General features: G+C 45.6%; 1 protein-coding gene across 2 annotated transcripts; it reads right to left on the bottom strand.

Annotated features, from left to right (window-relative positions):
- Nucleotides 1-734: 734 nt before the first annotated feature.
- LOC141052151 (uncharacterized) lies at nucleotides 735-8,296 on the bottom strand. 2 transcript variants are annotated; one of them, XM_073549384.1, is made up of 2 exons: nucleotides 8,074-8,296; nucleotides 735-7,350 (listed from the first exon to the last, which is right to left on the bottom strand). In XM_073549384.1, exon 2 carries the CDS (start codon nucleotides 7,220-7,222, stop codon nucleotides 5,735-5,737), a length of 1,488 nt encoding a protein of 495 aa, XP_073405485.1. In that variant the 5' UTR covers nucleotides 7,223-7,350; nucleotides 8,074-8,296; the 3' UTR covers nucleotides 735-5,734. The 2 variants fall into 2 exon arrangements, with proteins under 2 accessions (XP_073405485.1, XP_073405484.1); XM_073549383.1 differs by having other exon boundaries at nucleotides 8,047-8,296.
- Between the last annotated feature and the right edge of the window lie 18,377 nt (nucleotides 8,297-26,673).

Consider the following 26,673-nt stretch of genomic DNA (forward strand, 5'->3'; position numbering starts at 1 on the left):
AAACGGAATTTAAAAACAATCAGTTTTGCAAAAAAAAAAAGATAAAAATACCGTAGGCAACTTTTTCTTTCTATTGGGATCTCTGCCTGGTTAACCTACCTGGGTAGGGTCCACGATCAGCGAGGACAGGAAATCACTGTAATTGCTGCCGTGGGAGATTCTGCCTGTGAGAGATATTAGGACCCACACGCTCCTCTTATCGGCTTCTGATCATTTGAATGTCCCAGAAGTTTGCATATGAAGCTGAGAGTCTCTTGTCACATACACAGAGAAAACGGCTCTTCCTTCCCATGCAAATCCATCCGACGGACAAAACAAATAGGAGGGATAGGGGCTTTGTGATGGGACAGTTCGTTTCTAAAAGGGTTTTTCTATTCTGTAATAGTTCCCCCTGACCACAATAGTGCCCTACTACTGGTTCCCCAGACTGACAGCTCTCGGCTCTGGCCGGGTGTGTGGTCATACTGTCTGTATGTACTGTCCTATACACAATCCTGGAATTAACGGGATGTCATTAGCTGCCGCTGTGGACTCATTTGACTGCCCCGTTGCCCCTGTAGCTTATTTGGTTAACAAAGCTTGTTAGCTGAGATTTGCAGTATACTAACCTCTTTTAGGCCCATCCAGTATTTTGATACCAGAGAATGTACTACTGTTTCATGAAGTCCCATGAACCTTATTTTTTTTATATTACTTTACCTTGGAAAAACAAAATGAGAGAACGGCACAAAACATACAACACTTAATATACAGTTTATTAAAACATAAAAGCAAAACTCTACAGAATGTTTACGACTTTTCAACCTAGCTAATAAAGAGGTTAGGATCTTAAATGAATACAGGTTTACCACCTTAATTCACTTTTACCAATGTCAAGCTGCTCTTCTCTTTGCCGATGTCACCGCAATTAATCATGACCATGGATGAGGCAGACTGGTGGCCAGGTGTATGCTGCCTACAACCTACACCTTGATGGCCTCCATAAACATTACATAAGTTGACAAAACCTCAAAGACCAATGGCTTTGTATGGGGGGCTTCTACTCTCACTGGACACATGATGTTGGGGGAAAGAAGGATTGGGCCATTGGAATTTCAAGGCCTGGTCCTTTTGTGTCCAGGGGACATAAGCAAATGCCAGAAAAGTCTGGTAGAAACTTTTCACCCACTCCAAATTAAAAACACACGAACAATCGGGCGAGCCGAGTGTATGGGAAAGTCGTTAAGAGATAGCTGGCAACCTAATGAGTGTTAGGCCAAGTCTAGATTGCGCTATGGCAGATTTAAACATGAGGTTGTCAAGACCCGACGTTCATAGCTACAAGTCTTGTCTTTGGATCAAGAAAAAATTGCTTTTTTCACTGACGAGGGTTAATAGTTTTCGATTTTGGGCAAAAAAACATTATTAAAAGGCTATTCCACTTTAAACAATGGGTACCTATTCATTAGATAGGTAGTAACTTAGTTTGCTGCAGGTATGGCCACAATTTTACCACTAATTGCCTGGACCTGAGGTTCCTAGTCCCCATTTTCCCCCAGCATAATTAACGAGCGGATACGCTTCAAAATCCACATTAAAAGATCGCTTAACATCTTCTATTTCTATTTCAATTGGTAATCCACTTTATCTTTCATATGACAAGGTTTTTTTTAGCATTTTTTTTTTCAGCTGAAACCGTCTGGTGGAAAAAAAAAAAAAAAAAAAAAAAAAGAGCATGACATTTTTTTAAAATAGATCTTGAAGGAATCCGCTCTAAACTGTGCACTATCAAAATAAAAAAATTAAAAGGCTGTAAAATACTTGAAGAAAAAAAATTTCAAAACGGCTTCAGAAGCTATGGACACACAGTTTTTTGGAGCAAAAACTTAGCTGAAACCCCAAGTTTTTGAGGAGTTTTGAAGGAGGATTCTGATAGTTGATGCGTTGATGCTCCAAAAAGACCCTGTGTATATAGATAGAAAAAAGGAAAGCTCCTCAAAAAATGAATTTGGAAAAATGCATGGTGCCTACAGTGAAACATGGTGGTGGCAGTGTCTCTACGTGGGGCTGCATAAACACTGCTGGTGATGAAGCTATGTCTTGTCAAAAGCTTAGAAATTGTTCTTGTATGACTTGAGCCTTATTTCATGCTATTGAAACACCCCTCTACAATATTTAAATAACACTCTTCCCTGTGTCAAGTTAAGAGGAAGGAATTTTAAAAAGGGAAAAAAAAATGGGACAATTGACCTAAGTTAAAATAGATTAGTAACATTTCATAGAACAGAATATAAAAGTTGCAACAAGTTGGGGAAAACTGAATACCCCAAGGAAATCAATAAACACATACCAAACTCTTGGCATAAGGGGATAGGGCATAACCAGCAGGGCTGTGGAGTCGGAGTCGTGGAGTCGGTGCTAATTTTGGTGGAGTCGGAGTTGGAGTCGGTATAAAATGGACCGACTCCGACTCCTAAAATATATAATAAATTGGGTACAGTAATTCAATGCAGGATGTGCTGAATATTTTTTCATAGGAGTTTGGGAAAGTTATGAAATGTCCTATAAATGGCTGTTATATTCCTGATCTAAGGCTACATTCACACACAACGTTTTTCCTGTGTTTTTTGAGGATACGTTTTTCAGCTGCAAAAGCTGATCATCTTTTTAAAAAACTGCATCACCTGAAAGGTTTTTGAGCTCATAGATAATGTTTTCAATAGCAAAAGCAGATTAGAAATCTGCTCTATCTATATATCCAGTTATCCATATCTGTCTATCCATATCGTATCTGTACCAAAAAGAATGAAAACCGGGTAGTACACCAATATATATTCTGTTCTAGCTAAACATCTTGATTATTGGATCATAAAAATGATTAAATGTCTGAGGTTCACATTGTACTACAATAAATTTTTCACTTAAATATAAGCAATATGTGTGGGAGTCGGAGTCGGAGTCGGTGTAAGGGAAATTGAGGAGTCGGAGTCGGAGTCGCAGGTTTGGCTTACCGACTCCACAGCCCTGATAACCAGGGATACAAAAATCTCCACATCTAGAATGTCTTAGTCCTAACCATCTCATCCACATCCTTTTAGGCCATGCACTAGGAAAAACAAAGTTGAATTGCCAGCTGTTCCGCTATCCGTAAAATATGGGGCTTACTGGTCGCTGGGTTCCGACCTCTAGGACCCCCAGCAATCCCAAGAAAAGGACGTCAGAGTGCCATCTTGAATTGAGAGTAGGTCTATGGGACTGCCGGATATAACTCCTCTATTCTAATGTCCCATAGATAATACTCTATTGGCTCAATGAACACATTGATGAAGTTTGTGGTTTTTAGTAAAAAAACAAAAACAGATTTGTAGAGTAATCAGCCGGCATCAGATTTAGAGTCAAGTCGCAGATGCAACATTTCATATTTATTTTCCAACAGTTGTAAGATGTTATAGGTTGCAGGTAGCATGCACTAAAATATTTAGTTTTTGCATCAAATTGACATACAGGCTGCTACTTCGGGGATCGAATTAACTAAAGGCCACTCAATGGACACCCTTTGACATGGGAAAAATTATTTTTTTGCTATGCAAGTGGGGTTACCTTTAGTTAATAAAGCTGCACAGAGTTTTATTCTGCAATCTTCACTCATTTTCAGACCCCCTGATATGCAGCATTCAGTTTAATCCAAGTTCCAGATTTCTCCCTTGTGGGAGTGTCCCTCCCAGTAATATAGGCTGGATATGAGTTCCCTGTGTATGTATGGTGCTACTATTTTCTATCCTTTTCTATAATTTTCTATGCCCTCCCTGGGGCTGTAGATGCTGTCCTCTCTTTCTACTATTGACATTTCTACACAATCCATCCCTTTTGCTACATTTAACACTGAGAAAAGCAAGGCAGGAGCCTTCGGGTCCATAAGAACCAGGAGCCCTGGCGGATCTGTCAGACTTTGCAAAAGGATGGAGTTAGATAGAGGACTTCCACAAATCTGCAGCAGCAAAATGGCAAAACCTTTTTTTCCAATAAAGACTAGAAATGAAGAAAATCAATTCGCAGGACTAGAGTCCATTGGCCATGTGAGTAATCTGTGACCGATGGACCAGGCTTCCCAGCATTCCCAGCTCTCCTTTTAATTGGCTGGGCTGATGCGACATCTCGCGGAAATTATGACGTCACATCAGCTCGGCTAATCACAAGAAGAGCTGGGAAAGCCGGGAAGGTCTCGTCCAATGGTCACAGATTATTGATCTGGCTCTACAAATCGACTGTCTCACGGAAAAAGAAATTGCTTAACTTTGCATTTAGGAAACAAATGGACCATACAAAAAAAATCTGTGCAAAAGTGCACACATCCATTAAACTTTGCACCAAAATTGGTGGAGAAAGGTTGAACTTGATGGACCTAGGTATTTTTTCAACCTACCTATGTAACTATTTAATTCCTACTAGAATAAAAACATGTCCGTGTAACAATGTCTCTATGACCAACATTTTCTTTTTTTTCTAGAATCGAGGCTGCTTGAAAAGTTTAACATCTTATTCTAGATCTTGTCGAGCAATAAAAACAACTGAGGAAAAATTGTACAATATTGTAATACTGCTGGTGGTAATAGGAAAGTGCACAATTTTTTCCTATCTAACAGAGGGCAAACTACAAGACTGTACTACTTTAGGCGGGTCGCATATACAGTGCATGTCACAGATTGCCTCATACACAGTACCTTCCAAGGCGCCCGCCGCATGTACAGTTCCTGTTAACTGCCCCATTGCAGTTTAACTGCAAGAATTAAAGGGGCTATCGGGTAATTATTATAATTTATATTGTGCCAACAAATTCTGAAACTTTATTACTGAAGGGGAATTTAAGGACCACGTAAAAACAAGTCATCATCTATCTCTCGGATAGGTGATCACATTGACCGGTGGTGGTTCCGACCAATGGGGCCCGCGCCGATCGGCAGAAGGGGGCACTTTTACCCTTGTTAGAATAAACCAGGAGTTCACATGCTCAGCCGCAGCTCCATTCATTCCATATGAGGCTGCGCCAGTCATTATCCAGAAGCCCCATGGAGGATGAATGGAGCCTTGGTTGGACATCCAATCTTTGCTCCATTTTGTAAAGTGCCTCGTCAGGGATAAAAATTCCCTAATCTGCAGATCGGTGCCGTCCCAGAAGATAACTTGTTTTCACTGGACAACCCCTTTAATGATGAGGTCTCCTACACACTGTCATACAAAAAAAGGGATTAAGGTTTAGAAAGGTTGATTTAGTGTACTTGTTTGTGCCCCCAATATTTGCTGCATATAACCACCTAGTATAATCCAAATTTGGATCTTTGTGGGCATTCTTCTCACCGATGACAAAAGGAGACATTCTCATATGTATGCTTCAGTCTACCATCTCAACAATACATATATACATCAGTCTTACACACAAATAATGACTACTTTCGAAGTTTAAGGGTGTTGTACAGCTCCTCTCATTTTCGCATCCACAGATGGCATGGCATTTGCAAGCAGGGTCCTGTCAATCGCCAATACAACCCATAGGCGGTCATCACTTGTCATCCATGTGTCCTATTCTACCCTCCAGGGTGTTGGAGGCATCTGTTTCGTCTGACTTTCAGCACTAGTTGCTGAAATAAGATGGGCTACTCAATCCCAAAAAACACAAATTCTGCATTAACTTTCTCTACCATTGTGAACACAATGAACTATTGTAAAACAATTTTAAGGTTTCTGGAAGCTTTTCTTCTCATATAATGACAATATTTTCCACATTGTGAATTCCCTCGTGATACAGAAGATGTCTTTGGGTTGGGAACCTTTCGCCACACTCTGAACACGAAAATGGTTTTGACCTGACATGAATTCTTCTGTGAAGGAAAAAATTGAGATATGAGCGGAACCTTCTACCGCATTTAATGCATCCGAAACGTTTTGTTCCCAGGTGAATTCTCTGTAGCATCCCCGAAATGGTGATCATATATCCATCCTGACCGCAATGGGCGAGTTCTTTATACCTCGTCTGAACCATTTTGGTGGCAATAGGACTAATCTTGGTGTAGATCAGATTTGATCTACTCTGAATACACGCAAAAATCCTCTGCCCTAAATGAATTTTTTCGTGTCTTCTGAGATTCGAGTGCCACAAAAATTTCCTACCACATTCTTGACATACCATCGGTTTCTCATTAGCGTGCACCTTCAGGTGCCTGGTGAGGTTCGATTTCCACCCGAAACATCTTCCGCACGCGAGACATCTGAAGGGCTTCTCTTTCGAGTGAACCTTTTGATGACTGCGGAACTTAAATTTGCAGGTGAAGGTGACCCCACATTCTCCACACATGAGAGTTTTCCGCTTTTTATGGATTCGTTGATGCTTTTTCAGCTCCAAACAACTATTGAAATAATTTCCGCACTCTAAACAGGGAAACAGCTTGACCACCGTGTGGATCTCGTCGTTGCTCACGTAGTAGACGTTCTTGGTGAACAGTTCGGAACATTCATTGAGCATTCGGGTGTCCACGTTAGAGCTTGAAGGTGCGTTAACTAAAAATGGTTTGCATCCTTTACCTCCGACGTGGACCCTTTGATGCCTCTTCAGATTAGAGTTCCAGCCGAAACGTTTCCCGCATTTCATACACTGGTAGGGTTTCTCACCAGAATGTGTCTTCAGGTGACTCTTCACCTTAGAACTTGAAGAGAACTGTTTTCCACATTCGGGACAGGAAAACGCTCCATGTGACGAGTGGAGCTTCTCGTGCTTCTTGAGTGACGTGATACACGAGAAGGTCTTTCCGCACTCGGGACAGGGAAATGGTCTGAGTTCAGTCTGGATTTCCTCCCAGGTGTCTCCATTAAGACATCTTGTGATCACATCTTCCTTCGTGTGAATCTTCAAATGTCTTTTAAGATTCGACTTCCAGTTAAAACTTTTCTCGCATTTCATACAAGGAAATGGTCGCTCTCGTATGTGGGTTTTAAAATGGGCGTGAAGTTGGAAAATGGATGAGAAATACATTCCACATTCTGAACACTGAAGTGGTTCGCTTTTTGGCACGGGGTGAAATGAATAGTCATCATCGAGATCACGTGTAGGGGAGGCCTGCTCCGTTTTTATGCTGTGTGTCAGCTGATGGGAGATGCAGGAGGATTTGCTATTGAAGCTCTCACCACATTCATGACAGTGATATTTGTTTAATGACAGGTTTAGGGGGGCTGGAATTGAGTTTTCAGTCATTTTTGATGGTCCAAAATATTTTTGAATGGAGCTGTTTGACTATCGTGGAGGATCAATGGTCCATATGAAATGTTGCCGACAGTAGGGAGAATTCGATGAGCTGCAGAAAAAACTGCGACCTCTTCAGGCTGATAGAAAAAGAAAAAAATAATTAGTATTTTACCATGCAGGAGCATAAAACCAATGGGACCTCCACCGATCCCCAGAATGTCTAAACTATGTGTATATCCAGTCCTCATATACATCTATTTTACATACGGTATGTATATCTCCTTCTCACACATTATATATCTCCAGTCCTCCTGCACATGTAATATAGATATATATTACACACGCACACATTGTCCTCATATGCATCACTTTATGTATATATCCAGTCCTCATATACATCTATATCCAGATATATACATAAATTAGATTATGTGAGGATGATGGGTGTGTATATATTATATATATATAGTCCTCCTGCACATCTATATTATAATATATATATATATACATACATACACACACACACACACACACATTTATCGTCCTCTCATGAATACTCTATATGTACAGTCCTCATAAGCATCCATTATATATATTATCACCACATTCTTCCATATTATATATGCACACGTACGTGTCCGGTCCTCACATGCACCCATTCTATATGGCCAGTCCTCATACATCTATATAATATATAGTGTACTTATATACATGTAGAATGGATGCATATATCCAGTCCTCATATACATTGTCCTCACAGCCCTCCATTCCACACGTATACATCCAATCCTCACAGCCTTCCATTATACACAGACATGCCCAGTGCTGGATACCTGGCTGCACAGAGGAGCAGCACTCACATCTGCAGACCATCACTGCTCCCATCACTGCAGACGTCTCCTGTCACGCCACCCAAACTTCAATCACAACAAGCCAGCGTCTGCTCCTCGCTGAGGATCATGGGTCATGTAGTGCAGAAGAAAGCTAGACAGGACAGGCAGCGTGAGAACTACACTGCGCATGCGTGGAGACCGTCTGTGTCCCCGGCGCGTCTGCTTCCTGCGCACTGGTGACCTGCTTCCTGTTCTCCCGCCGCTGACCAATGACCACTGCATGGGACAAATGGACTAAAGGAGCTGTGATGACGTCATGCTCATGTGATCTGGCTGGGGGCTGCTTTTGCATGGAAGAAATGGCCATATGTGGAGGATCTGCAGGAAAGTGGCAGCATTGGGAGCTGGAGGGGGCAGGCTGTGTGTGTAATAGAGACGTACATAGGGGGTAGGCTGTGTGTTATAGAGGGGTACATGAGGGGGCAGGTAGTGATAGAGGGGTACATATGGGGGGCAGGTAGGCAGTGTGTGATAGAGGGGTACATATGGGGGGCAGGCAGTGTGTGATAGAGGGGTACATGAGGGGGCAGGTAGTGATAGAGGGGTACATATGGGGGGCAGGTAGGCAGCGTGTGATAGAGGGGTACATATGGGGGGCAGGTAGTGATAGAGGGGTACATATGGGGGGCAGGCAGTGTGTGATAGAGGGGTACATGAGGGGGCAGGTAGTGATAGAGGGGTACATATGGGGGGCAGGTAGGCAGTGTGTGATAGAGGGGTACATATGGGGGGCAGGTAGTGATAGAGGGGTACATATGGGGGGCAGGCAGTGTGTGATAGAGGGGTACATATGGGGGGCAGGTAGTGATAGAGGGGTACATATGGGGGGCAGGCAGTGTGTGATAGAGGGGTACATATGGGGGGCAGGTAGTGATAGAGGGGTACATATGGGGGGCAGGCAGTGTGTGATAGAGGGGTACATATGGGGGGCAGGTAGTGATAGAGGGGTACATATGGGGGGCAGGCAGTGTGTGATAGAGGGGTACATGAGGGGGCAGGTAGTGATAGAGGGGTACATATGGGGGGCAGGTAGGCAGTGTGTGATAGAGGGGTACATATGGGGGGCAGGCAGTGTGTGGTAGAGGAGTGCAGTGGGTGGGGGGGCAGTGTGTGTGTGAGACATGTGTACATAGGGGATCAGGCAGTGTGTGAGAGGGGTACAGTGGGTAGGGGACAGGTAGTGATAGAGAGGTACATGGGAGGGCAGTGTGTGTGTGAGACATGTGTACATAGGGGATCAGGCAGTGTGTGAGAGGGGTACAGTGGGTAGGGGACAGGTAGTATGTGATAGAGGTGTACATAGGGGGGCAGGGTGTTAGTGCCAGGACATGCTTCAGCCTCCGCTCACACTGCTGTGACTGTAATTATGGTGTTTGAACCTCTAGGTTCAAGCAACATACTGTCTGTAATCCGATTTCTTATATTTATAGTGTTTGAAAAACCACTATATTGTAATCCGAACGCTGCTAACTTTTTATTATTCAGTTGATTTCCGCAATTAATACGGCCCGAACCGCTACACGCACAGACTCCGTTGAGGTGTCGTTTCGAAGCCAGTGTCCATGAGAGGTGTGCTAAGTATTTTTCGTGTCGATCGGATTTGTGGTTTTTGCGCAATTTGCGTTTGAACGTTTTTTTTCCCCATCATTGGAATGCACTGTCTCAGTGCATTTGAATGGGAAAATTTTGCCATAGGAAAACATTGGGCAGTCGTGAGGCGATTCAAATGGCAAGGGGTGGGTTGTTAGAGGCTAGAAGAGCTTGGGGGCAGGTTGGCAGAGGCGATTTATGAAGAGGTCACTCTGACCCCGTTTTAGTGATTTGGGGATATTTTTAAGTAATTTTTTACACAGTCAGCCTTTGGGGGGTGCCCTGATCCTATTGCACACACTTAAAATTAAATCTGTGAAAGTCAGACCCCGTTTTTCAGGGTATTTTTTCGTCGCAGTGCAATTTTAATGTGTGCATTAGCATCAGCTAAGGATTCCTCAGATTTTCCCGCAAAAAACGCATGCACCTGAGAGAGAATGGTCACCAAAATAGATTTAGAAGCCCAGTGCGCCAAACTGGCTCTTTAAGGGCCGACGCGCCAAAATGAGTCTTAAAGGGCTGGCGTGCCAAATCGAAAGCGGAGTCACCCCAGGCTCCAAATCGGAGTCTGATTGACCCCACCCACCAAATCGGACCCAGAGTGGCCCTGCCCACCAAATCAGACTCAGAGGGGCCGGGGCGCTCACAAAATCGGACTCTGAGGGGCCCTGCCCACCAAAACGGACCCTGAGGGGCCCCGCCCACCAAATTGGACCCAGAGGGGCTCCGCCCACCAAATCAGACCCTAAGGGGCCCCACCCACAAAATCAGACCCTGAGGGGCCCCTGCCACAAAATCGGATCCTGAGGGATCCCATCCACCAATTCAAGCCCTGAGGGGCCCCGCCCACCGAACGGACCCTGAGGGACCCTACCCACCAAATCAGACCCTGAGGGGTCCCGCCCACAAAATCGGACCCAGAGGGGCACCGCCAACCAAATCGGACCCAGAGGGGCCCCGCCCACCAAATCGGACCCTGAGGGGCCCCACAGGCCAAAGTGGCCCCTAAGAAGCACCCACAGTTAAAACAGATCCTGAGTTGAAAGTCTTGCAGGGGCAGCAGGCAAGTCTCTCTTAAAGGGGCAGCCCGGGCACCATTTCAAAGCACTATCTGTACTTCCTTCAGGAAATACACATCTAGTTTATTCTATTCCGCAATTAATGTGGCCTGAACCGCTCGACGCAGAGACCCCGTTCAGGCAGCGTTTTGAAGCCCTTGGTGGGGACGGGTGTGCTATTTAATTTTGGAGTCAATCCGATTTGTAGTTTTTAAAAAAAAAAAAAATCATCGCAGTTGTCAGAGGCTGTCGGAGCCTGGGGGCAGGTTGTCAGAGGCTGGGGGCAGGTTGTTAGAGGCTGGAAGAGCCTGGGGGCAGGTTTTCAGAGTCTGGAAGTGCCTGGGGCAGGTTGTCAGAGGCTGTCGGAGCCTGAGGCAGGTTGTCAGAGGCGATCTGTGAAGAAAAGGTCACTCTGACCCCGGTTTTTGGGGTATTTTGGCATTGCAGTGCAATTTTCATGTGTGCAGTAGCATCAGCTAAGGATTAAAATCTGAGGAATCCTTAGCTGATGCTACTGCACACATTAACATTCAACTGCGATGAAAAAATACCCCGAAAAATGGGGTCTGATTGACTTTTTCATCACAGATTTAATTTTAAGTGTGTGCATTAGGATCAGGGCACCCCCCCAAGGGCTGACTGTGTAAAAAATATTACTTAAAAACAGCCCCAAATCACTAGAATGGGGATGTATAATGCATTCATATTCTAACTTTACTTTCTTACAGTCGACACCTGATACACTGCTGTAAAGCTGGCGGCGCTGTTCAATGCCCATCTAGTTGCTATGTGCACACCTACATGACAAAGCCAGTGACTCCCATGAGAATCAAAGTTAATTTTCTCCTGGGTGCTGTACTTTGTGGCCGGGCACCTTCATAGCACTATAAATCTGCAAATATGTGGTCAGCAAACTTGGAAGGTTTCTTTTAAAGGACAGTTACATGCTATCCATCAAATGGATTCCTCTTAGGTGCTAGTACAGAAGTGAAGCACACTGTGTACCCGCTCTTAAGGAATGTCTAGTCACAAGATATTGATCACTTAGGTCATCAATCCCAGATCACTGGGGTCCCGACCACCACCCCACCACTACCATCATCAGTGTGTAGTGCCTGCTGCAGGATACTACAGAACGGCTACTATTATTTTACTACATTAGAAAATTGTGTGATAATAAAAGCAACTGCAAGATAAAAGTTGGTATGTAGCATTGATGGACAGGTGGGACCACGTGTCTGAGCATCATTAAGCAGAACAGTCATTCCTATTAAAAACAAAAATGTATTCAAGTGGGAAGAGGGACTGGGTGTATAGACAGGTGACCAGAAAAATGCCCACACGGAAAATTCCCCGCATGGATAGTTGCCCATACAGAAAATTGCCAATTGCAGCATCACAAAGTTTCAGATCTATGATATTTGAGGTGCAAGCTGAGGATGTTCACATTATATATGAAAAATGGCACAGAAAATTTCCCACAGAGATAAATACCCACAGGAAAACAGTAGAGAGTGATAGGTGAGATGCTCTGCAGCACAGAAGAACGTCGGCGAAAATTGCTCGCACAAAAAAATTACCCACAAGTTTATTAAGAACAGTTTATTAACGAGGTCTAATAACAATAACTTCAGTTTATTAAACAATCATTGTACACCTGCAAATAATTAGCCACCTGGTAATAGTCCTGAACAGGAACAGTTTATTAACTTCTTTCTGCCATTGGACGCAATAGTACATCCAATGTCAGATCCCTCGCTTTGATGAGGGATCCGGTGGTGAGTTTGCATTAAAGCCAGGACATGTCAGTTGTTTTCAACAAATGACATGTGCCTGCAATAGGCGCGGGTGGAATCGTGATCCACCCACACCTATTAACTAGTTAAATCCCGCTGTCAAACGCTGACAGCGGGATTTAACCAACACTTCCGGCCGCCGGACCGGAAATGAGCGCATTGCTGACCCCCCCGGTCACGGGATCGGGGTCAGTGATGTGTTGCCGTAACAACCTGAGGTCTCATGGAGACCTCTATGGTTGTTGATGAGTCATTGCTATGAGCACCACCCGGTGGTCGGCGCTCATAGCAATGCTGTAATTCTGCTACATATAGGCAATCTGCTCATCGCCTATATGTAGTGTATTCTTTCACTAAAAGACTTTGGTCTTATTGTGTTTATTTAACCCTTGACTGACTCTAGGATTAGTAATGGATAGGTGTCTTATTGACATCTCTCCATTACTAATCCGGGCTTAATGTCACATTACAATAGAAAGGTGACATTAACCCTTTATTACCCCACTTGCCACTGCTACAGGGCAAGAGGGAAGAACCGGGCAAAGCTCCAGAATAGGCACATCTAATAGATGCGCCTTTTCTGGGCAGCTGGGGGCTGCTGTTTTAGGCTGGGGGGGGGCCAAGATCAATGGCCCCTTACCAGCCTGAGAATATCAGCCCTAAGCTGTCAGCTTTAGTCAGGTTGGTTGTTAAAAATAGGGGGACCCCACGCCTTTTAAATTATTTACTTAAATAATTAAACAGTGTGGGAACCCCTCTATTCTTGAGAACCAACCTTGCTGAAGCTAGCAGCTGAGGGCTGCAGCCCCCAGCTGTAAGTTTCGTCTGGTTGGTTCACAAACTGAGGGGGACCCAACGTCGGGTTTTGATTCATTCTTCTCTCCTGCTCGCTGTTATTTAAATCGTTATTCCACTCCTAAATCCAAAACGACACCATCGTTCTCCTGTAAAAAAGTATAAAATAAGGAAACCAACAATATACATTACCTGTCCGGCGCTCAGTCACATCCCACAGCGCAATCTCTCTCGGGGGGTTAATCAGTTTACAGGCGGGGAGGTGCTAATGCGACCTCTCCGACTGTAAACTACTGGGGAATGAATGAAAGCAGAGAGCAGACTCAGTGATGAGCGGTGACGTCACTGAGCCTGTGTGCGCTGCTTCCCTTTCATTTCACAGTAGTTTACAGTCGGAACGGCCGCATTAGCACCGCTCCGCCTGTAAACTGATTAACCCCCCAAGATGGATTACGCCGTGGGACGTGACTGAGCGCCGGATAAGTAGTGTATATTGTTGGTTTCTTATTTTATACTTTTTTACAGGAGAACGATGGCGTCGTTTTGGATTTAGGAGTGGAATAAATATTTAAACAATGTGTGTAGTGTATTCTTTCATTAAGAGACTTTGTTCTTAATGTGTTTGTGTGTGTTTATTTAACCCTTGACTTACAATAGAAAGGTGACATTAACCCCTTATTACCCCACTTGCCACCGCTATAGGGCAAATGGGAAGAACCGGACAAAGCTCCAGAATAGGCGCATCTAATAGATGCACCTTTTCTGGGCAGCTGGGGGCTGCTGTTTTTAGGCTGGGGGGGGGCAAGATCAATGGCCCCTTACAAGCCTGAGAATATCAGCTGTCAGGTTGGTTGTCAAAAATAGTGGGGACCCCACACCTTTTTTAAAATTATTTAAATAATTAAAAAACAGCGTGGGACCCCTCTATTCTTGAGAACCAACCTTGCTGAAGCTGACAGCTGAGGGCTGCAGCCTCCAGCTGTAAGTTTTGTCTGGTTGGTTCACAAACTGAGGGGGACCCCACGTCGGGTTTTCATTCTTCTCTCCTGCTCGCTGTTGCCGGCAGAGCAGGAGAGAATGACAGCTGCGTTCAGCACCAGCCGCAGGGGAACAGTGCTTACAGTAGAGCTTCTTCCCTGGCGGCCGTCCGTGAGCACAGAGGACAGTGTGAACTGTTCTCCATGTGCACGTGTTCAGCACTTTTGCGGACTGTGCGCTCCTACAAACACTGACATGTCTCTGTGTTTTGCACACGGGTCGTGTGTTCGTGAAAACACACTGACATGTGCAGAGACACATTCATTTTAATGTGTCTACGTGTGTCAGTGTCTCCGGTACGTGAGGAAACTGTCACTACACGTACCGGAGCCACTGATGCGTGAAACCGGCCTGATTCAGGGCCTCATACTTTCACTTTTTTTTTTTTTTTTTTTTTTTTTATCTCAAGGCGACCTGCCTGTGCATTAGCCAGTGTTAATTTGTGGCAAGCTAGGTCCTTCTGCAATCCATCAAAGAGAAACCACAAACTGGGATGACTGCAGTGGAACACTATCTCACCCTGTCTCCCGTCACTCCCTGCGCGGAGTATACTTGTTAATAAATCTGTTAACTCTTGATCTGTCTCCTACTGTGACGACATACCGCGTTCCTGCGATTACTTCAGTTCTAATAATAATTCCACTCTCAGTATGGTGTGTATTGGCCTAGAGACCCTTATTCAAATCCATTCTGCATTTTCTTTCATCCTATGCCTGCCTACACCTGCAGTATATGTGTATGATACATAACTCTGTAGGCTCTGTTCACTCTTACTCTTGGTAGTCATAAGTGGACAGGGAAGGAGGTGCAGGCGCCAGCTTCACTGTCACTGAAATCAATGGGAGAGCGGCGCTGCTATGGCACTTCCACCTCGTCTGTTGGTCAGTGACATCACTATGGGGACACACCGGTCAGTGGGTGCTCTTTTCTGCTGGCCTGGCTGTCTTTCGAGAGCCTGCAAGAACCAGGGCTCATCCCACTGAACGCCCAAACTTGATACCCGTGGGTAGAACACCACTCAGACAACACAGGGTGAGGGGAACACATGGTGAGGGGAACACACATTGGTAAGACTATAAGCGAGCAGAAAAAAAAACAAAAAAAAAAAACAGGTGTAACGACTGTGTTCGCAGGGATCAAGGCCTTGACAAGGCACGGGAGTACAAATGAGTATGCAGATCCAGCAGAAGCACGCAAGACGCAGATCCAGATGACATGCATCATGTTGCAGAGACCAGTCGGGTCTCTACACTGCGATACATGCTGCCGTCGCAGTGGCTGTGAGCTAACGTCGGAGGTGCAGCCACAGGGAGCTGCACATGACAATGGCGCACACTCCGATGTCAGCTGTCGGGCTGTGCAATGGCTACAAAAGACAGGGTGAGATGGGAGCAGAGGAAAGGTGAGAATGTTTTTGTTTTTAATTATGCATTAGGGGCAGAACAGGGACACATACACTAGGATTGGAGACCATGTAAACCAGGATGGGGACATATATACCAGAAAGGGGGCTTATATATCAGGATGGAGACCATGTGGACCATATATACCAGGATGGGGAGCATATATACCAGCATTAGGACATATATACCAGGATGATGGGCATATATACCAGGATGGGGACAATTCATAAGTCTTTATAGAATTTAGAATGCAAGAGGGGGCCATACATCTGACGTGTGTGTGTGTGTGTGTCAGGTCCAAATTTTGCACAGGGGCCCATCGGACTCCAGTTACACCACTGCAAAAACATACACTCTCAGCAAGAAAACAAGTTGGTAAAAGAGACAGAATCTCACCTTTCTGCTGTGCCTTCTGGGCTTCCAGGAACAACTATCTCTGGCAGCAGCACCCTGCTTTTGGTGGGCTCCAACTGAGATGATAATGTACTAGGGTATGTGCACACGTTGCGGATTTTGATGCTTTTCCGCAGCGTTTTTGGACACACGGAATTGCATTAAATCCGTAGTGCATCCAATGATAATGAATGGGAAATGCAAAAACGCTGTGCGGAATCACAGCGGTTTATTTTCCGCAGCATGTCAATTGTTTTTGCAGATCCGCAGCTGTGGTTTCCATTCTGGCACATACAAAAAAAACCTGTCTCTCTCGCCAGAGTCTCTAAAGGATCTCCCAGACTTCCAACAGCTCAATGCCGAATGAGACTGCACCATGCGTGACATTGTGGACAAAACAGAAGCAAAAAAAAATAAAAAAATTGCACAAATGTCAGAAGTGGAAATCGCACAGATCCATGTCTGCTAGGAGCTCAAAGCACCCAGTCAAACTCATCTAGGTACTCAACCCTCAGTGAGAAATTCAAAAGAGCGTGTGCCAAAGGGGAATCTACGAAAGTGCAAGCCGTTTTCGCCCAATGGAATCTGCACTCAAGAAAGCAGAGATGGAAGCTGAATCTGCACGCAAGAAAGCAGAGATGGAAGCTGAATCTGCACGCAAGAAAGCAGAGATGAAAGCTGAATCTGCACGCAAGAAAGCAGAGATGAAAGCTGAATCTGCACGTGAGAGGGAGGAAATAGAAGCCCTGCAGAAGGAATGTGAACATGCAGCAGCCAGGGCAAAGCTAAAGGTCTTCCAGCAGGCCCTAGGTGGGAGCAGTGGAGGCAGCCTTAATTTGCGAATTCGACATGGAAGACTCACTTAAGCGCACAAGAGACTACGTGCTGATCCAAGCCAGTGAACCCCTGACCACCAACAACATTCCCATCAGTACCGACCCCTCTCCAAAGCATCAAGATGTCAATCCGCCTGCAGCTCCGAGCTTTCAAGGTCAGTTAAATGTGCCACAAACATTCAAACCTGAACCTCCTTCATGCTTCAATACACAGCCAGATCCTACACCCCAGCAAAGCGATACAGCTCCAGTCACATCTATGGCAGAAACTATTCTCAGTAAACCAGTTACTGCACTAAATGCTTATGCCGCACCATACTATCCTACGTTTCTAAGTCAAGACACTACAGACCATATGAACAGCGCTACTCAGCCAGCAATTGTCTTCCCAAGGTCAGAGAAAACTGACATGTCTGACTTTGCAAGGTACATGGTTCGTCGTGAACTTACTAAGACCGGTATCACAAGGTTCGATGATCAACGAGAGAAATATAGAGGTTGGAAATATGCCTTTAAAGCCACAATTAATGACCTTGGCCTCACTGCTGCTGAAGAGCTGGATCTGCTAGTCAGGTGGCTCAGACCTCAATCCACAGAGTGGGTCAAGAGGCTTAGATCAGTCCACATCAGTAATCCAGCAGCTGGTCTCATGGCTGCATGGGAAAGACTAGAACGTAGCTTTGGCAGTCCCGAAACTATAGAGAATGCATTGTTCCAGCGACAACAGGATTTCCCCAAAATATCCGGCAAGGACAGTTCAAAATTCCTAGAGCTTAGCGACCTGCTCTTAGAGCTCTAGTTAGCCAAGGCAGACACGCACCTACCTGGCCTCAGCTACCTGGACACCGCTCGTGGGGTAAAACCCATAGTTGCCAAGTTACCCTACAACATACAAGAAAGGTGGACCATACGAGGGTCAAACTACAAAAGACAATACCAAGTCTCTTTTCCTCCATTTTCCTATTTCTGCGACTTCATCAAGGAGATTGCAGAGTGCAAAACCAACCCCAACTTCTGCTATGAAGAACCCAGCAGCTCTACGTCATCTCCTAAGTACGAGAGTTCGTGCTCTCACAACAAGAACCGCAGCGGTCTGCTTACACTGACATCAGTGCCAGACAAAGGCAATGAAGGTGAGAAGGTAGAAAATCGCCAGTGTCCAATTCACAAACTGCCACATCCCTTGAAGAAGTGCATCGGCTTCAGGAAGAAACCCCTTCAAGAACGAAAGGAGCTCTTGAAGAAGTTTGGCGTATGCTTCAGGTGCTGCGCCTCTATCGAACATCTTGTGAAGGACTGTGTCATTGCCATCAAATGTCTACAATGCGACAGCGAAGACCACGTACAAACGTTCCATCCATCACAGCCTGACTGCGTCTACACCTTCTCCACCACAAGCCATGGCGAGGAGAGTTCAGACCAAGCGACCAGTCATGTTGCGTTATCTTCCTCATGCACCGAAGTCTGCGCAGGTCTTCGAGACAAGTCCTGCGTGAAGATTTGCCTGGCAAGAGTGTATCCCAAGGGTCATCCAGAGAAGGCAGTGAAGGTGTACATTAGTCTGGACAACCAGAGCAACAAATCAATGGCCAGGTCAGAACTCTTTGACTTAAAAGGAGATGTCTATCCCTACACCTTGGGCACCTGCAGCGGCATTATAAAAACCTCTGGAAGAAGGGCCGGTGGCCTCATAATAACTTCTCTTGAGAAGGACGTTATGGAGATACCACTACCCACGCTTGTTGAGTGTAACCAAATACCATTCAACAGGGAAGAGATCCCAACGCCAGAAGTCGCTCTTCAGCATCCTCATCTCAGAATGATAGCCAAAGAGATGCCACCCCTTGATGACAAAGCAGACATTCTAATTCTCCTTGACAGAGACATTATACGACTGCACAAGATGCGTCAACAAATACATGGACTACTCAATGAATTGTACGCACAGCGCCTTGAGCTAGGCTGGGTCATCATCGGCAACATCTGTAGCGACCAGACAAAGGATCCAAGCAACATCTCTTACAAAACCCTTATCACGTCAGATAACCACGACTTGTCCCCCCAGTCATACCCACGTCACTACTGGGTGGAGAAGTCAAGCAACACTAAGTGGCAACATCAACCATCTGACAATTCAAGTTTGCTTTATCCTCAAGACTTCAACCTCGAGACAACAGCACTTGATCCTTCAACCAAGGACAACTCACCACCTACAGACGAAGACAAGGTGATCATCAGGGTCACGAGCATTAAACCCACCGAAGACTTCTGTAACAACTGGGTAGCTCCCTTGCCTTCTCTTCCAGCAAAGACTGAGTTGCCAAGGGATCCGCAGCAAGTAACTGCTAATTTCCCAACCTTTGACGCCCATCTCCATCACAAGCCTGGTCAAGCCAAAGCCTTGCTAGACTTCAGTGCTCAGAGTGAGAGCCCCTCTCTCAACAGCCTACCTCTAAAGGGCCTGTCACACTAAGCGATATCGCTAGCAATATCACTATAACGTCACTGGTTTTTGTGACGTTATAGCGATATTGCAAGCGATATCGCTATGTCTGATACTTACCTACGACCGCTCCCCCGCTGGTTATCGCTGATCGCGCGAGAACGTCTTGGACCGTTTCTCGTCATCAGCTTCCTGCGGCGCTTCCTGTGGAGAGACGAGCGTGGAGCGGGGGGGGGGGGGGGGGAGGACATCAGGATCGCCTAGTGTGACAGGTAAGTAGCGACCCCCGACCCCTGCGATGTCGCTGGTGAGATCTGCCTGTGTGGCAGCTCACTAGCGACCACTTAGCGATGTACCAGCGATCCTGACCACGTCATGTCGCTGGTACATCGCTAAGTGTGACAGTACCTTTACCGATGGTGCCAGCATTCTCCCCACGCAACGCAGCCTCAGTACACTGCCGGATGTTGAACAAGTCATGTTCACTTCCCAAGCATCACCCTGTGATGAACTTGCTATTGAACGAAAACAGCATCCACGGTTCTCTAGGTTCAAAACACCCATCGCAGTTCCAGGCAGGGTACCACTGAGACAGCTTGCTACTCAGGGTTACTCTGGTGGTGTGAGTACGAGTTACACAATTATCTAAGAAGCTGATAGTTACAACGCTTGGGATTTGCAGCCATCAGGAAGATGCAGAATAGTTGTTATGGAGTATTAGTGCAGGCACCTGCGGAAAACGTGGATGAAACGCATAAAGAAGCTGCATGTGAACAAGGTGTTAAGTTTAAGGCTTGATGGAGCAGCACTACACAACCTTGGTAACGCAGAGTAGAGGACGCCTCTCCAATGACAGTGTCCATACCCTGGTCCGAACAGAGCCAATGACCCATCTACATCCCCTTCCACAGGGCAGCAGGAGTCAATAAAAATGTCTTGGCATCATTGGAGGACACAGGAGACAAAGAAAAAACAAACTTTTTCTCTCACTTCCTTGGGGGACACAGGAAATCATGGGTGTACGCTGCTGCCACTAGGAGGTTGACACTATGCAAAAAAGTTAGCTCCTCCCCAGCAGTATATACCCACCCACTGGCAGAAAGCTCATCAGTTTTAGCTTAGTGTCAGTAGGAAGTGGACACGGGCTGCTTTCAGCCCTGTTTCTACCTTTAGGTTTTTTGTTTTTTTATTAGTGTCTATTTTGCAGGCTCAGCTTGTGATTCTGGGCGATGGAGTGTAACTGGTCACTCCACTCTACCCCCTTAGAGACCGGGAGCAGATTGGGAATGTGTCACTACTGTATCCTCATGTCTGCCAGGCAGGATATCATGCCTTCTACAGTAAGGGTATGTGCACACACTGCAGATTTGCTGCGGATCCACAGCGAATTCTCGGCACGTGTTTGCTGCAGATCCGCAAGTGTGGCCAACCACTGTAATTCAATAGGGAAAATGAAAAAAAAAAAAAAAAAAAAGCTCTGCACATGCTGCGGAAAATTCTACATGGAATCAGCAGCAGTTTATTTTCCGCAGCATGTCAATTATTTTTGCGGATCCGCATGCGTTTTTAACCAATTGAATTATTGAAAACTGCAGAGCTAAAAACAAATGCCAATCCGCAAAGAATCTGCACAAAATCTGCAAAAAAGCACGGATTTTTACCTGCATTTTCTGCCAAGAGATGCATATTCCGTGCACTCAAATCTGCAACGTGTGCACATACCCTAGCACATCAAGAGGGTTTGGGGCATCCGCAAGCAGGAAGATGCAGACTGGTCCTTGCCACTACACCCTAGCCTGCTCGCCCTCCAGAGCCAGACGTGCAGGGTGGGAAGATGGTATCCATACCTTACAGCCACCCGACATACTGTCCTGGGATCAGGTACCCTCCAGCCACCCGTCCCTCCGGGACATCTGATGACAGTCTTCATTATTGTGCTGCGAAGATGGATTCTGGGGCCTTCAGGACAGGTATCTCAATGTCATTCCTTCCAGGAGAGCTGCCCCTCCCAATCGTCCAGAGCTTGTGACTCAGCAGCTTAAGGCTATGTGCCCACGTATGCAGAAAATTTCTGCTTCAAAACCGGACTCCTTCACAGAAAACGCGCGTTTTATTTCCCGAAAAAACACGTGTTTTTTTTGCGCGTCTTCTGACTCATAGAAAATAGCTAAAAATGCTGACTTTTCTGCAAGATTAATGAGCATGCTGCGTTTACCGCTAAGCGTTTTTTTGTGCAGAAAAAAAAAACAAAAAAAAAAACCATCAAATGTGCACAAAAAGTGCGGAATTCATTTAAAATGAATTGGATGCTTCTATGCGTTTTTGAAGCGTTTTGACCGGGACAAAAGCTTCAAAAACGCTTACGTTGGCACACGCACCTGTGTCTCTAATGTTACATATAAAAAAAAAAAAAAGAGCTCATGACTACAGGACACACTTATTTTAGACAGACATGGTTGTCCTTTGTCTATGTACACAATATCTTATAGTCCTTCCCGTTGTAGTTCCTGCAGAGTCTGTATATTTCGGTTAGGTGTTCAGACCTTAACCGCAGCAATGAAGTTTTTTTCCCCTTCTGCCCACCAGCTTTTCCATCCTTGGGGAATTAGACTTTAGGTGCTATAGGAATAACAGCTCTAGTGTTTGGTCCCCTACCCAGTCTGATGTACCTTTTAACCACGTACCTCATGGTCGATCACAGCTGCAGTCCACATTTTCTGACCACTATCTAGTGTATCAGATGCACCATTTACCACGTACCTCCTGGTCAATTGCAGCAGCGGTACTAGTGTTCTGTCCGGCATTCAGCAAGTCAGATACACTATTTATCATGTACCACCTGGTCGATTGGAGCAGCGGCATGTGTTTTGTCCACCATTTGGTGAGTCAGATACACCATCTACTACGTACCTAATGGTCAAATGTAGCAGTGGTCCATGTCTCATGCCCACTATCCAGTGAGTCAGACGAACCATTTACCACGCACCATCTAGTGACTCAGATACACCACCTGTCACGTTCATAATGGTCGTTTACAGCGGTGGGCCACGTTTCCTGCCCACTATCCAGTGAGTCAAATGTACCATTTAACATGTATCTCATGTTCAGTGACAGCATCGGTCCACATTTCCTGCCCACCATCCAGTGACTCAGATGCCCCACTTATCAAGTTCCTCATGGTCATTTGCAACAGTGGTCCACATTTCCTGCCCACTATCAAGTGAGTCAGATGCACCATCTACCGCATGTCCGATCGCAGCAGCAAATGTAAGTGCACTCTCCTCTATCCGGTAGATCAGTCACACCATCTGTCATGTACCATATGACCGCTTGCAGTAGTCGTCCAAATGCTCTGCCCGCTATCCAGCGAGTCAGACTCTGTATCTACCACGTAACCATACCTTGATTACGGTTACGACCCATTTGCCAACAGGTCAGGCTCTCCATCGACCGTTAACCACATTGCTGTCCGCAATGCAGTTCAGCTGCGCTACTCACTAGCCAGTAGTTAGACCCAACATGAATAGCAGCAGCATTTCTAATGCTCTGTCCACTATTCAGTAAGTCAGGTCTTTTACAATGATCCATATGGCTGGTCATTGTGCAGCCCAAGGGGGGGGGGGTCCCGAGATCTCAGTTCTTTGTCCGTTTCCATACTTCTTCTTTCTTACAGAGATTGGATAGCACTTAGTCCTTATCAAGCCGTAGCCAAGAGCACGAGAGCCTCTTCAGCCTTGGATCCGTTGTCCGAACATCACGTAAATGAGTCTTCTCCAGCAAAGATTGTATCCTTTCTCAGTATTTAGAGTTGTAATCTTGTGCTTTTTTCCTCTCAGTGATTAAATTACAGTTCTCGGGGCCAGCGCTGTCTCACCCGGACAGCCCATTTCAACTTGGGGAGTCCCTGGCTATGTCTGACCCTGCGAGTCACAGAGTCGGCACTCGTGCCAAACTGGCCATGTCAATTACTCTGCCTCTTCTGTTTCCTGTGCCAGGTATGCACTGGAGCTCCTCCTTCAAATGGAAAGACCTCTCTAATTAAGCTGCCTTTTTTGGAATTTTCTTACAAGGTAAGTGGTTACACATGTAAGGATTCTTACCCACTTCCTTACCAAGATGGTCTGAGTCGATCAAGAGCTACCAAGATACCTCAAGATATCAGTACTAATTTCCTTAAACTGGACCAGTTGTCCTCAAAGTGATTTAGAGTCCACATCAGCATTGTCCTTTTTCGCCGTTCACGCGTTTTTTTCCGGCTCTGCTCCACACTGTTATTCCTTGGCACCTGGATTCTGAGTTCAGACCTTGCCGTGGACTCCTCTCCAAGGAGTTTGGATCTCTTTTCTCATGCTTGCACTCTGGTCACTTTTCATCTTGGCTGGGTTATCAATATCCAAAAATAGTCTCTGGTCCAATATATTGATTTTTCTGGGAATGCTGTTTGACACTGCATGATCAAGAGCTTTTTTTCTACCCAAGGATAAACCCTTGATTCTAGCATGTTGGGCTCTCTCCGTCAGATGCACATTTGCATGAGCGTTCTAGGTAGGATGGTTGAGTCAATGGAAGAAGTTCCATCTGCCTACATTCATACTCATCCTTTTCAATATTCTTTTTCTGCCATCAAGATGGGACTGGTCGATTCACTCCCTGTATCGACTAATCATGCCCCTCGCCGAATAAATAAATCTCTAGACTAGTGGACTTAATCTCCTCTACTCAATTGCGGTAGATATTTCCCCCACCATGTAGGAAGATCGATACTACAGATACCAATCTTCTCAATTGGGAAGCATATTTTCAGAACTTAACAGTCCAGGTCTGATGGACAACCCAGTAATCATCTCTTCCTATCAACATTCTGAATTTTGGGTCCCTCCCTCTTGCTCTACTTTTCTTGCAAGGACCCCATTCTTTACCATTAGTTTCAGGTCCAAACTGACATGCCACAGCGGTGACAGATGATCCTTCAAGGAAGAACACAAAATCAATATTGTCAAAAGTGCCACGGATTCGGTTATGATCTTGGCACTGCTCATCCCAAGAGTGGAGATCTGGGCCGCCGATTTTCTCAGCTGAAAGGGTTCCGCCGCCGGCAAGTGGTCCCTGAACCTTTCAGTCTCCCATGACATGTGGCTCCTTTGAGGGTTTCCCGACATAAACCTGAGTCCAGTCTAATTTACAAGATTCTTCATGTGATCTCCAAATCACACGACATGCTAGCAATCGGCACTGACGCTTTGGTAATTCCTTGGTCTCGCTTCTCCCCCCCACCCCGTACTTGTTACCTACCTTAACACTGATCTCTAGGGTGGTCCAGAGGATCAAGACTGAGGGAGTGCCCATTATTCTCATCACCCCAGAAGACTTAAGTACGCAGAAGTAAACAACTTCCTCACAGGCACTCCGTAGAGACTCCACAATCTTCTCTCACAGGGTTCTGTGTTTCACCAGAATTCTCCGTCACTCTATTTAACAGCATGACTAAGACCATGTTTCTGAAAATCAGCCGATTTCTCTAATCAGGTTATCCAGACCATGTTCAGAACTATGAAGCATTTCTTTTCTCGTATTTCCCATCGTTCGTGGAAAATCTTTCCGCTGGCGTGTAACTAATCAGACCTCCCCAAGGGTCTTTCACCTGTTTCCATTTTGTCCTTCTTACATTTGAGTCTGAGATCTGGCCTCTAAATCAGTTTTCTCAAGAGACAGGCGTTTGCTTTTTCCATCCATTTTCGAAAGATTATGTCTTGCCTGCAGATCAAGACCTTTCTGCAGGGAGTTGGGCACTTTGTTTCCCCCTACCGGCCTCCAGTAACACCTTGGGATCTCAATTTAGTACTCAGTGTCCTTCAAGAATTAACATTCAAACCTCTACGAGACACCTTTCACTCCTTTCCTGGAAGGTTGCCTTCCCGGTCGCCATTTCTTCTATCAGATGAGTTTCCAAACTCACAGATCTCTTATTCCTCCTTATCTTAGGGTGTCACTAGGACAAGGTAGGGTTACATCCGATACGATCCTCTCTCCCTAAGGTGGTTTTTTGTATTTCTCCCCAGTGAGGATACTGTTTTTTTCTTCCTTTTGACCATTTTTGCTCCCTTTCTTTATGAAGTATGGTCTCTAAACAAACTGGACCTGGTAGAGTTCTCTGTAGCTACCTTCCCAGGACAGCACCAATCAGATGTGCAGATTCACTGTTCTTAATCCCAGAATGTACTCGTAAAGGTCTTGGCTGTTTCCAAGTCTATCGAGGCCTGCTGGGTTCACTCTGCTACTCTGAAGCCTACTGACTAAGGACAGATCGCATCCATTTAAGATCACCGCGTACTACTCTTGCTCAGTGGGGGGCCTGCTCTGTCACCCACCGCCAGGCGATGGTCTCGTAGATTTGTTAGACTGCTACATGGTCTTCCTGTCATAACTTTGCCAAGTCCTACAAGGTTCACATATAGGTTTAGTCATATGCAAATCTCTGTAGAATGGTCCAGCAAGCAGCAGTGACCCGAGCTCGGATTTGACGGTACCACCTTTACCCACCCTTGGGACTGCTTTTGGAAGTCCCATGGTTTCCTGTGTCCCCCCAATGAAGTGATAGAGAAATGAAGATTTTGGGTCCGACCGTAAAATCTCTTTCTCGGAGCCTTCATTGGGGGACACAGCACCCGCCCTTGTTTATTGTTCGTTGTGGTTATGATAGTTGTATACCTGTTGCTTCTCCTACTGCTTTCTCACTAACTGATGAGCTTCCTGCCAGTTGGCGGGTATATACTGCTGGGGAGGAGCTAACTTTTTTTGCATAGTGTCAACCTCCTAGTAGCAGCATACACCCATGGCTTCCTGTGTCCCCAATGAAGGCTCCGAGAAAGATTTTACGGTAGGTACCCAAAATCTTAAGTCTGCAATCTTGCTGACAAATGCTCTTCTGCGAGATGAGCTGCGTATCTCAGAGCAGCTTTTTGAGCAATATGTAGGGGTCTCAAGACCCGGACCCCTCCGCTCTGTAGGACGTTAGGTTAAAAAAACAAAACAATGAGATGATAGTTGCTGTTTAAAATGATTCATCAATATTAGAATGTTGAGTGTAACTCCCAGCAACCCCACCGATCAAGAAATAACGGCTGTGGTGTTCCAGTTCTGTTTTAATGTATGCCAGGCATAGCTCCACTCTTTGAAGTGGCTGTCCCTGGTATTGCAGCTCTGTTTCATCCAGCA

The sequence above is a fragment of the Dendrobates tinctorius genome, unplaced genomic scaffold (assembly GCF_039654945.1).
Source record: "Dendrobates tinctorius isolate UK_male_01 unplaced genomic scaffold, ASM3965494v1 ptg000158l, whole genome shotgun sequence".
Lineage (NCBI taxonomy): Eukaryota > Metazoa > Chordata > Amphibia > Anura > Dendrobatidae > Dendrobates > Dendrobates tinctorius.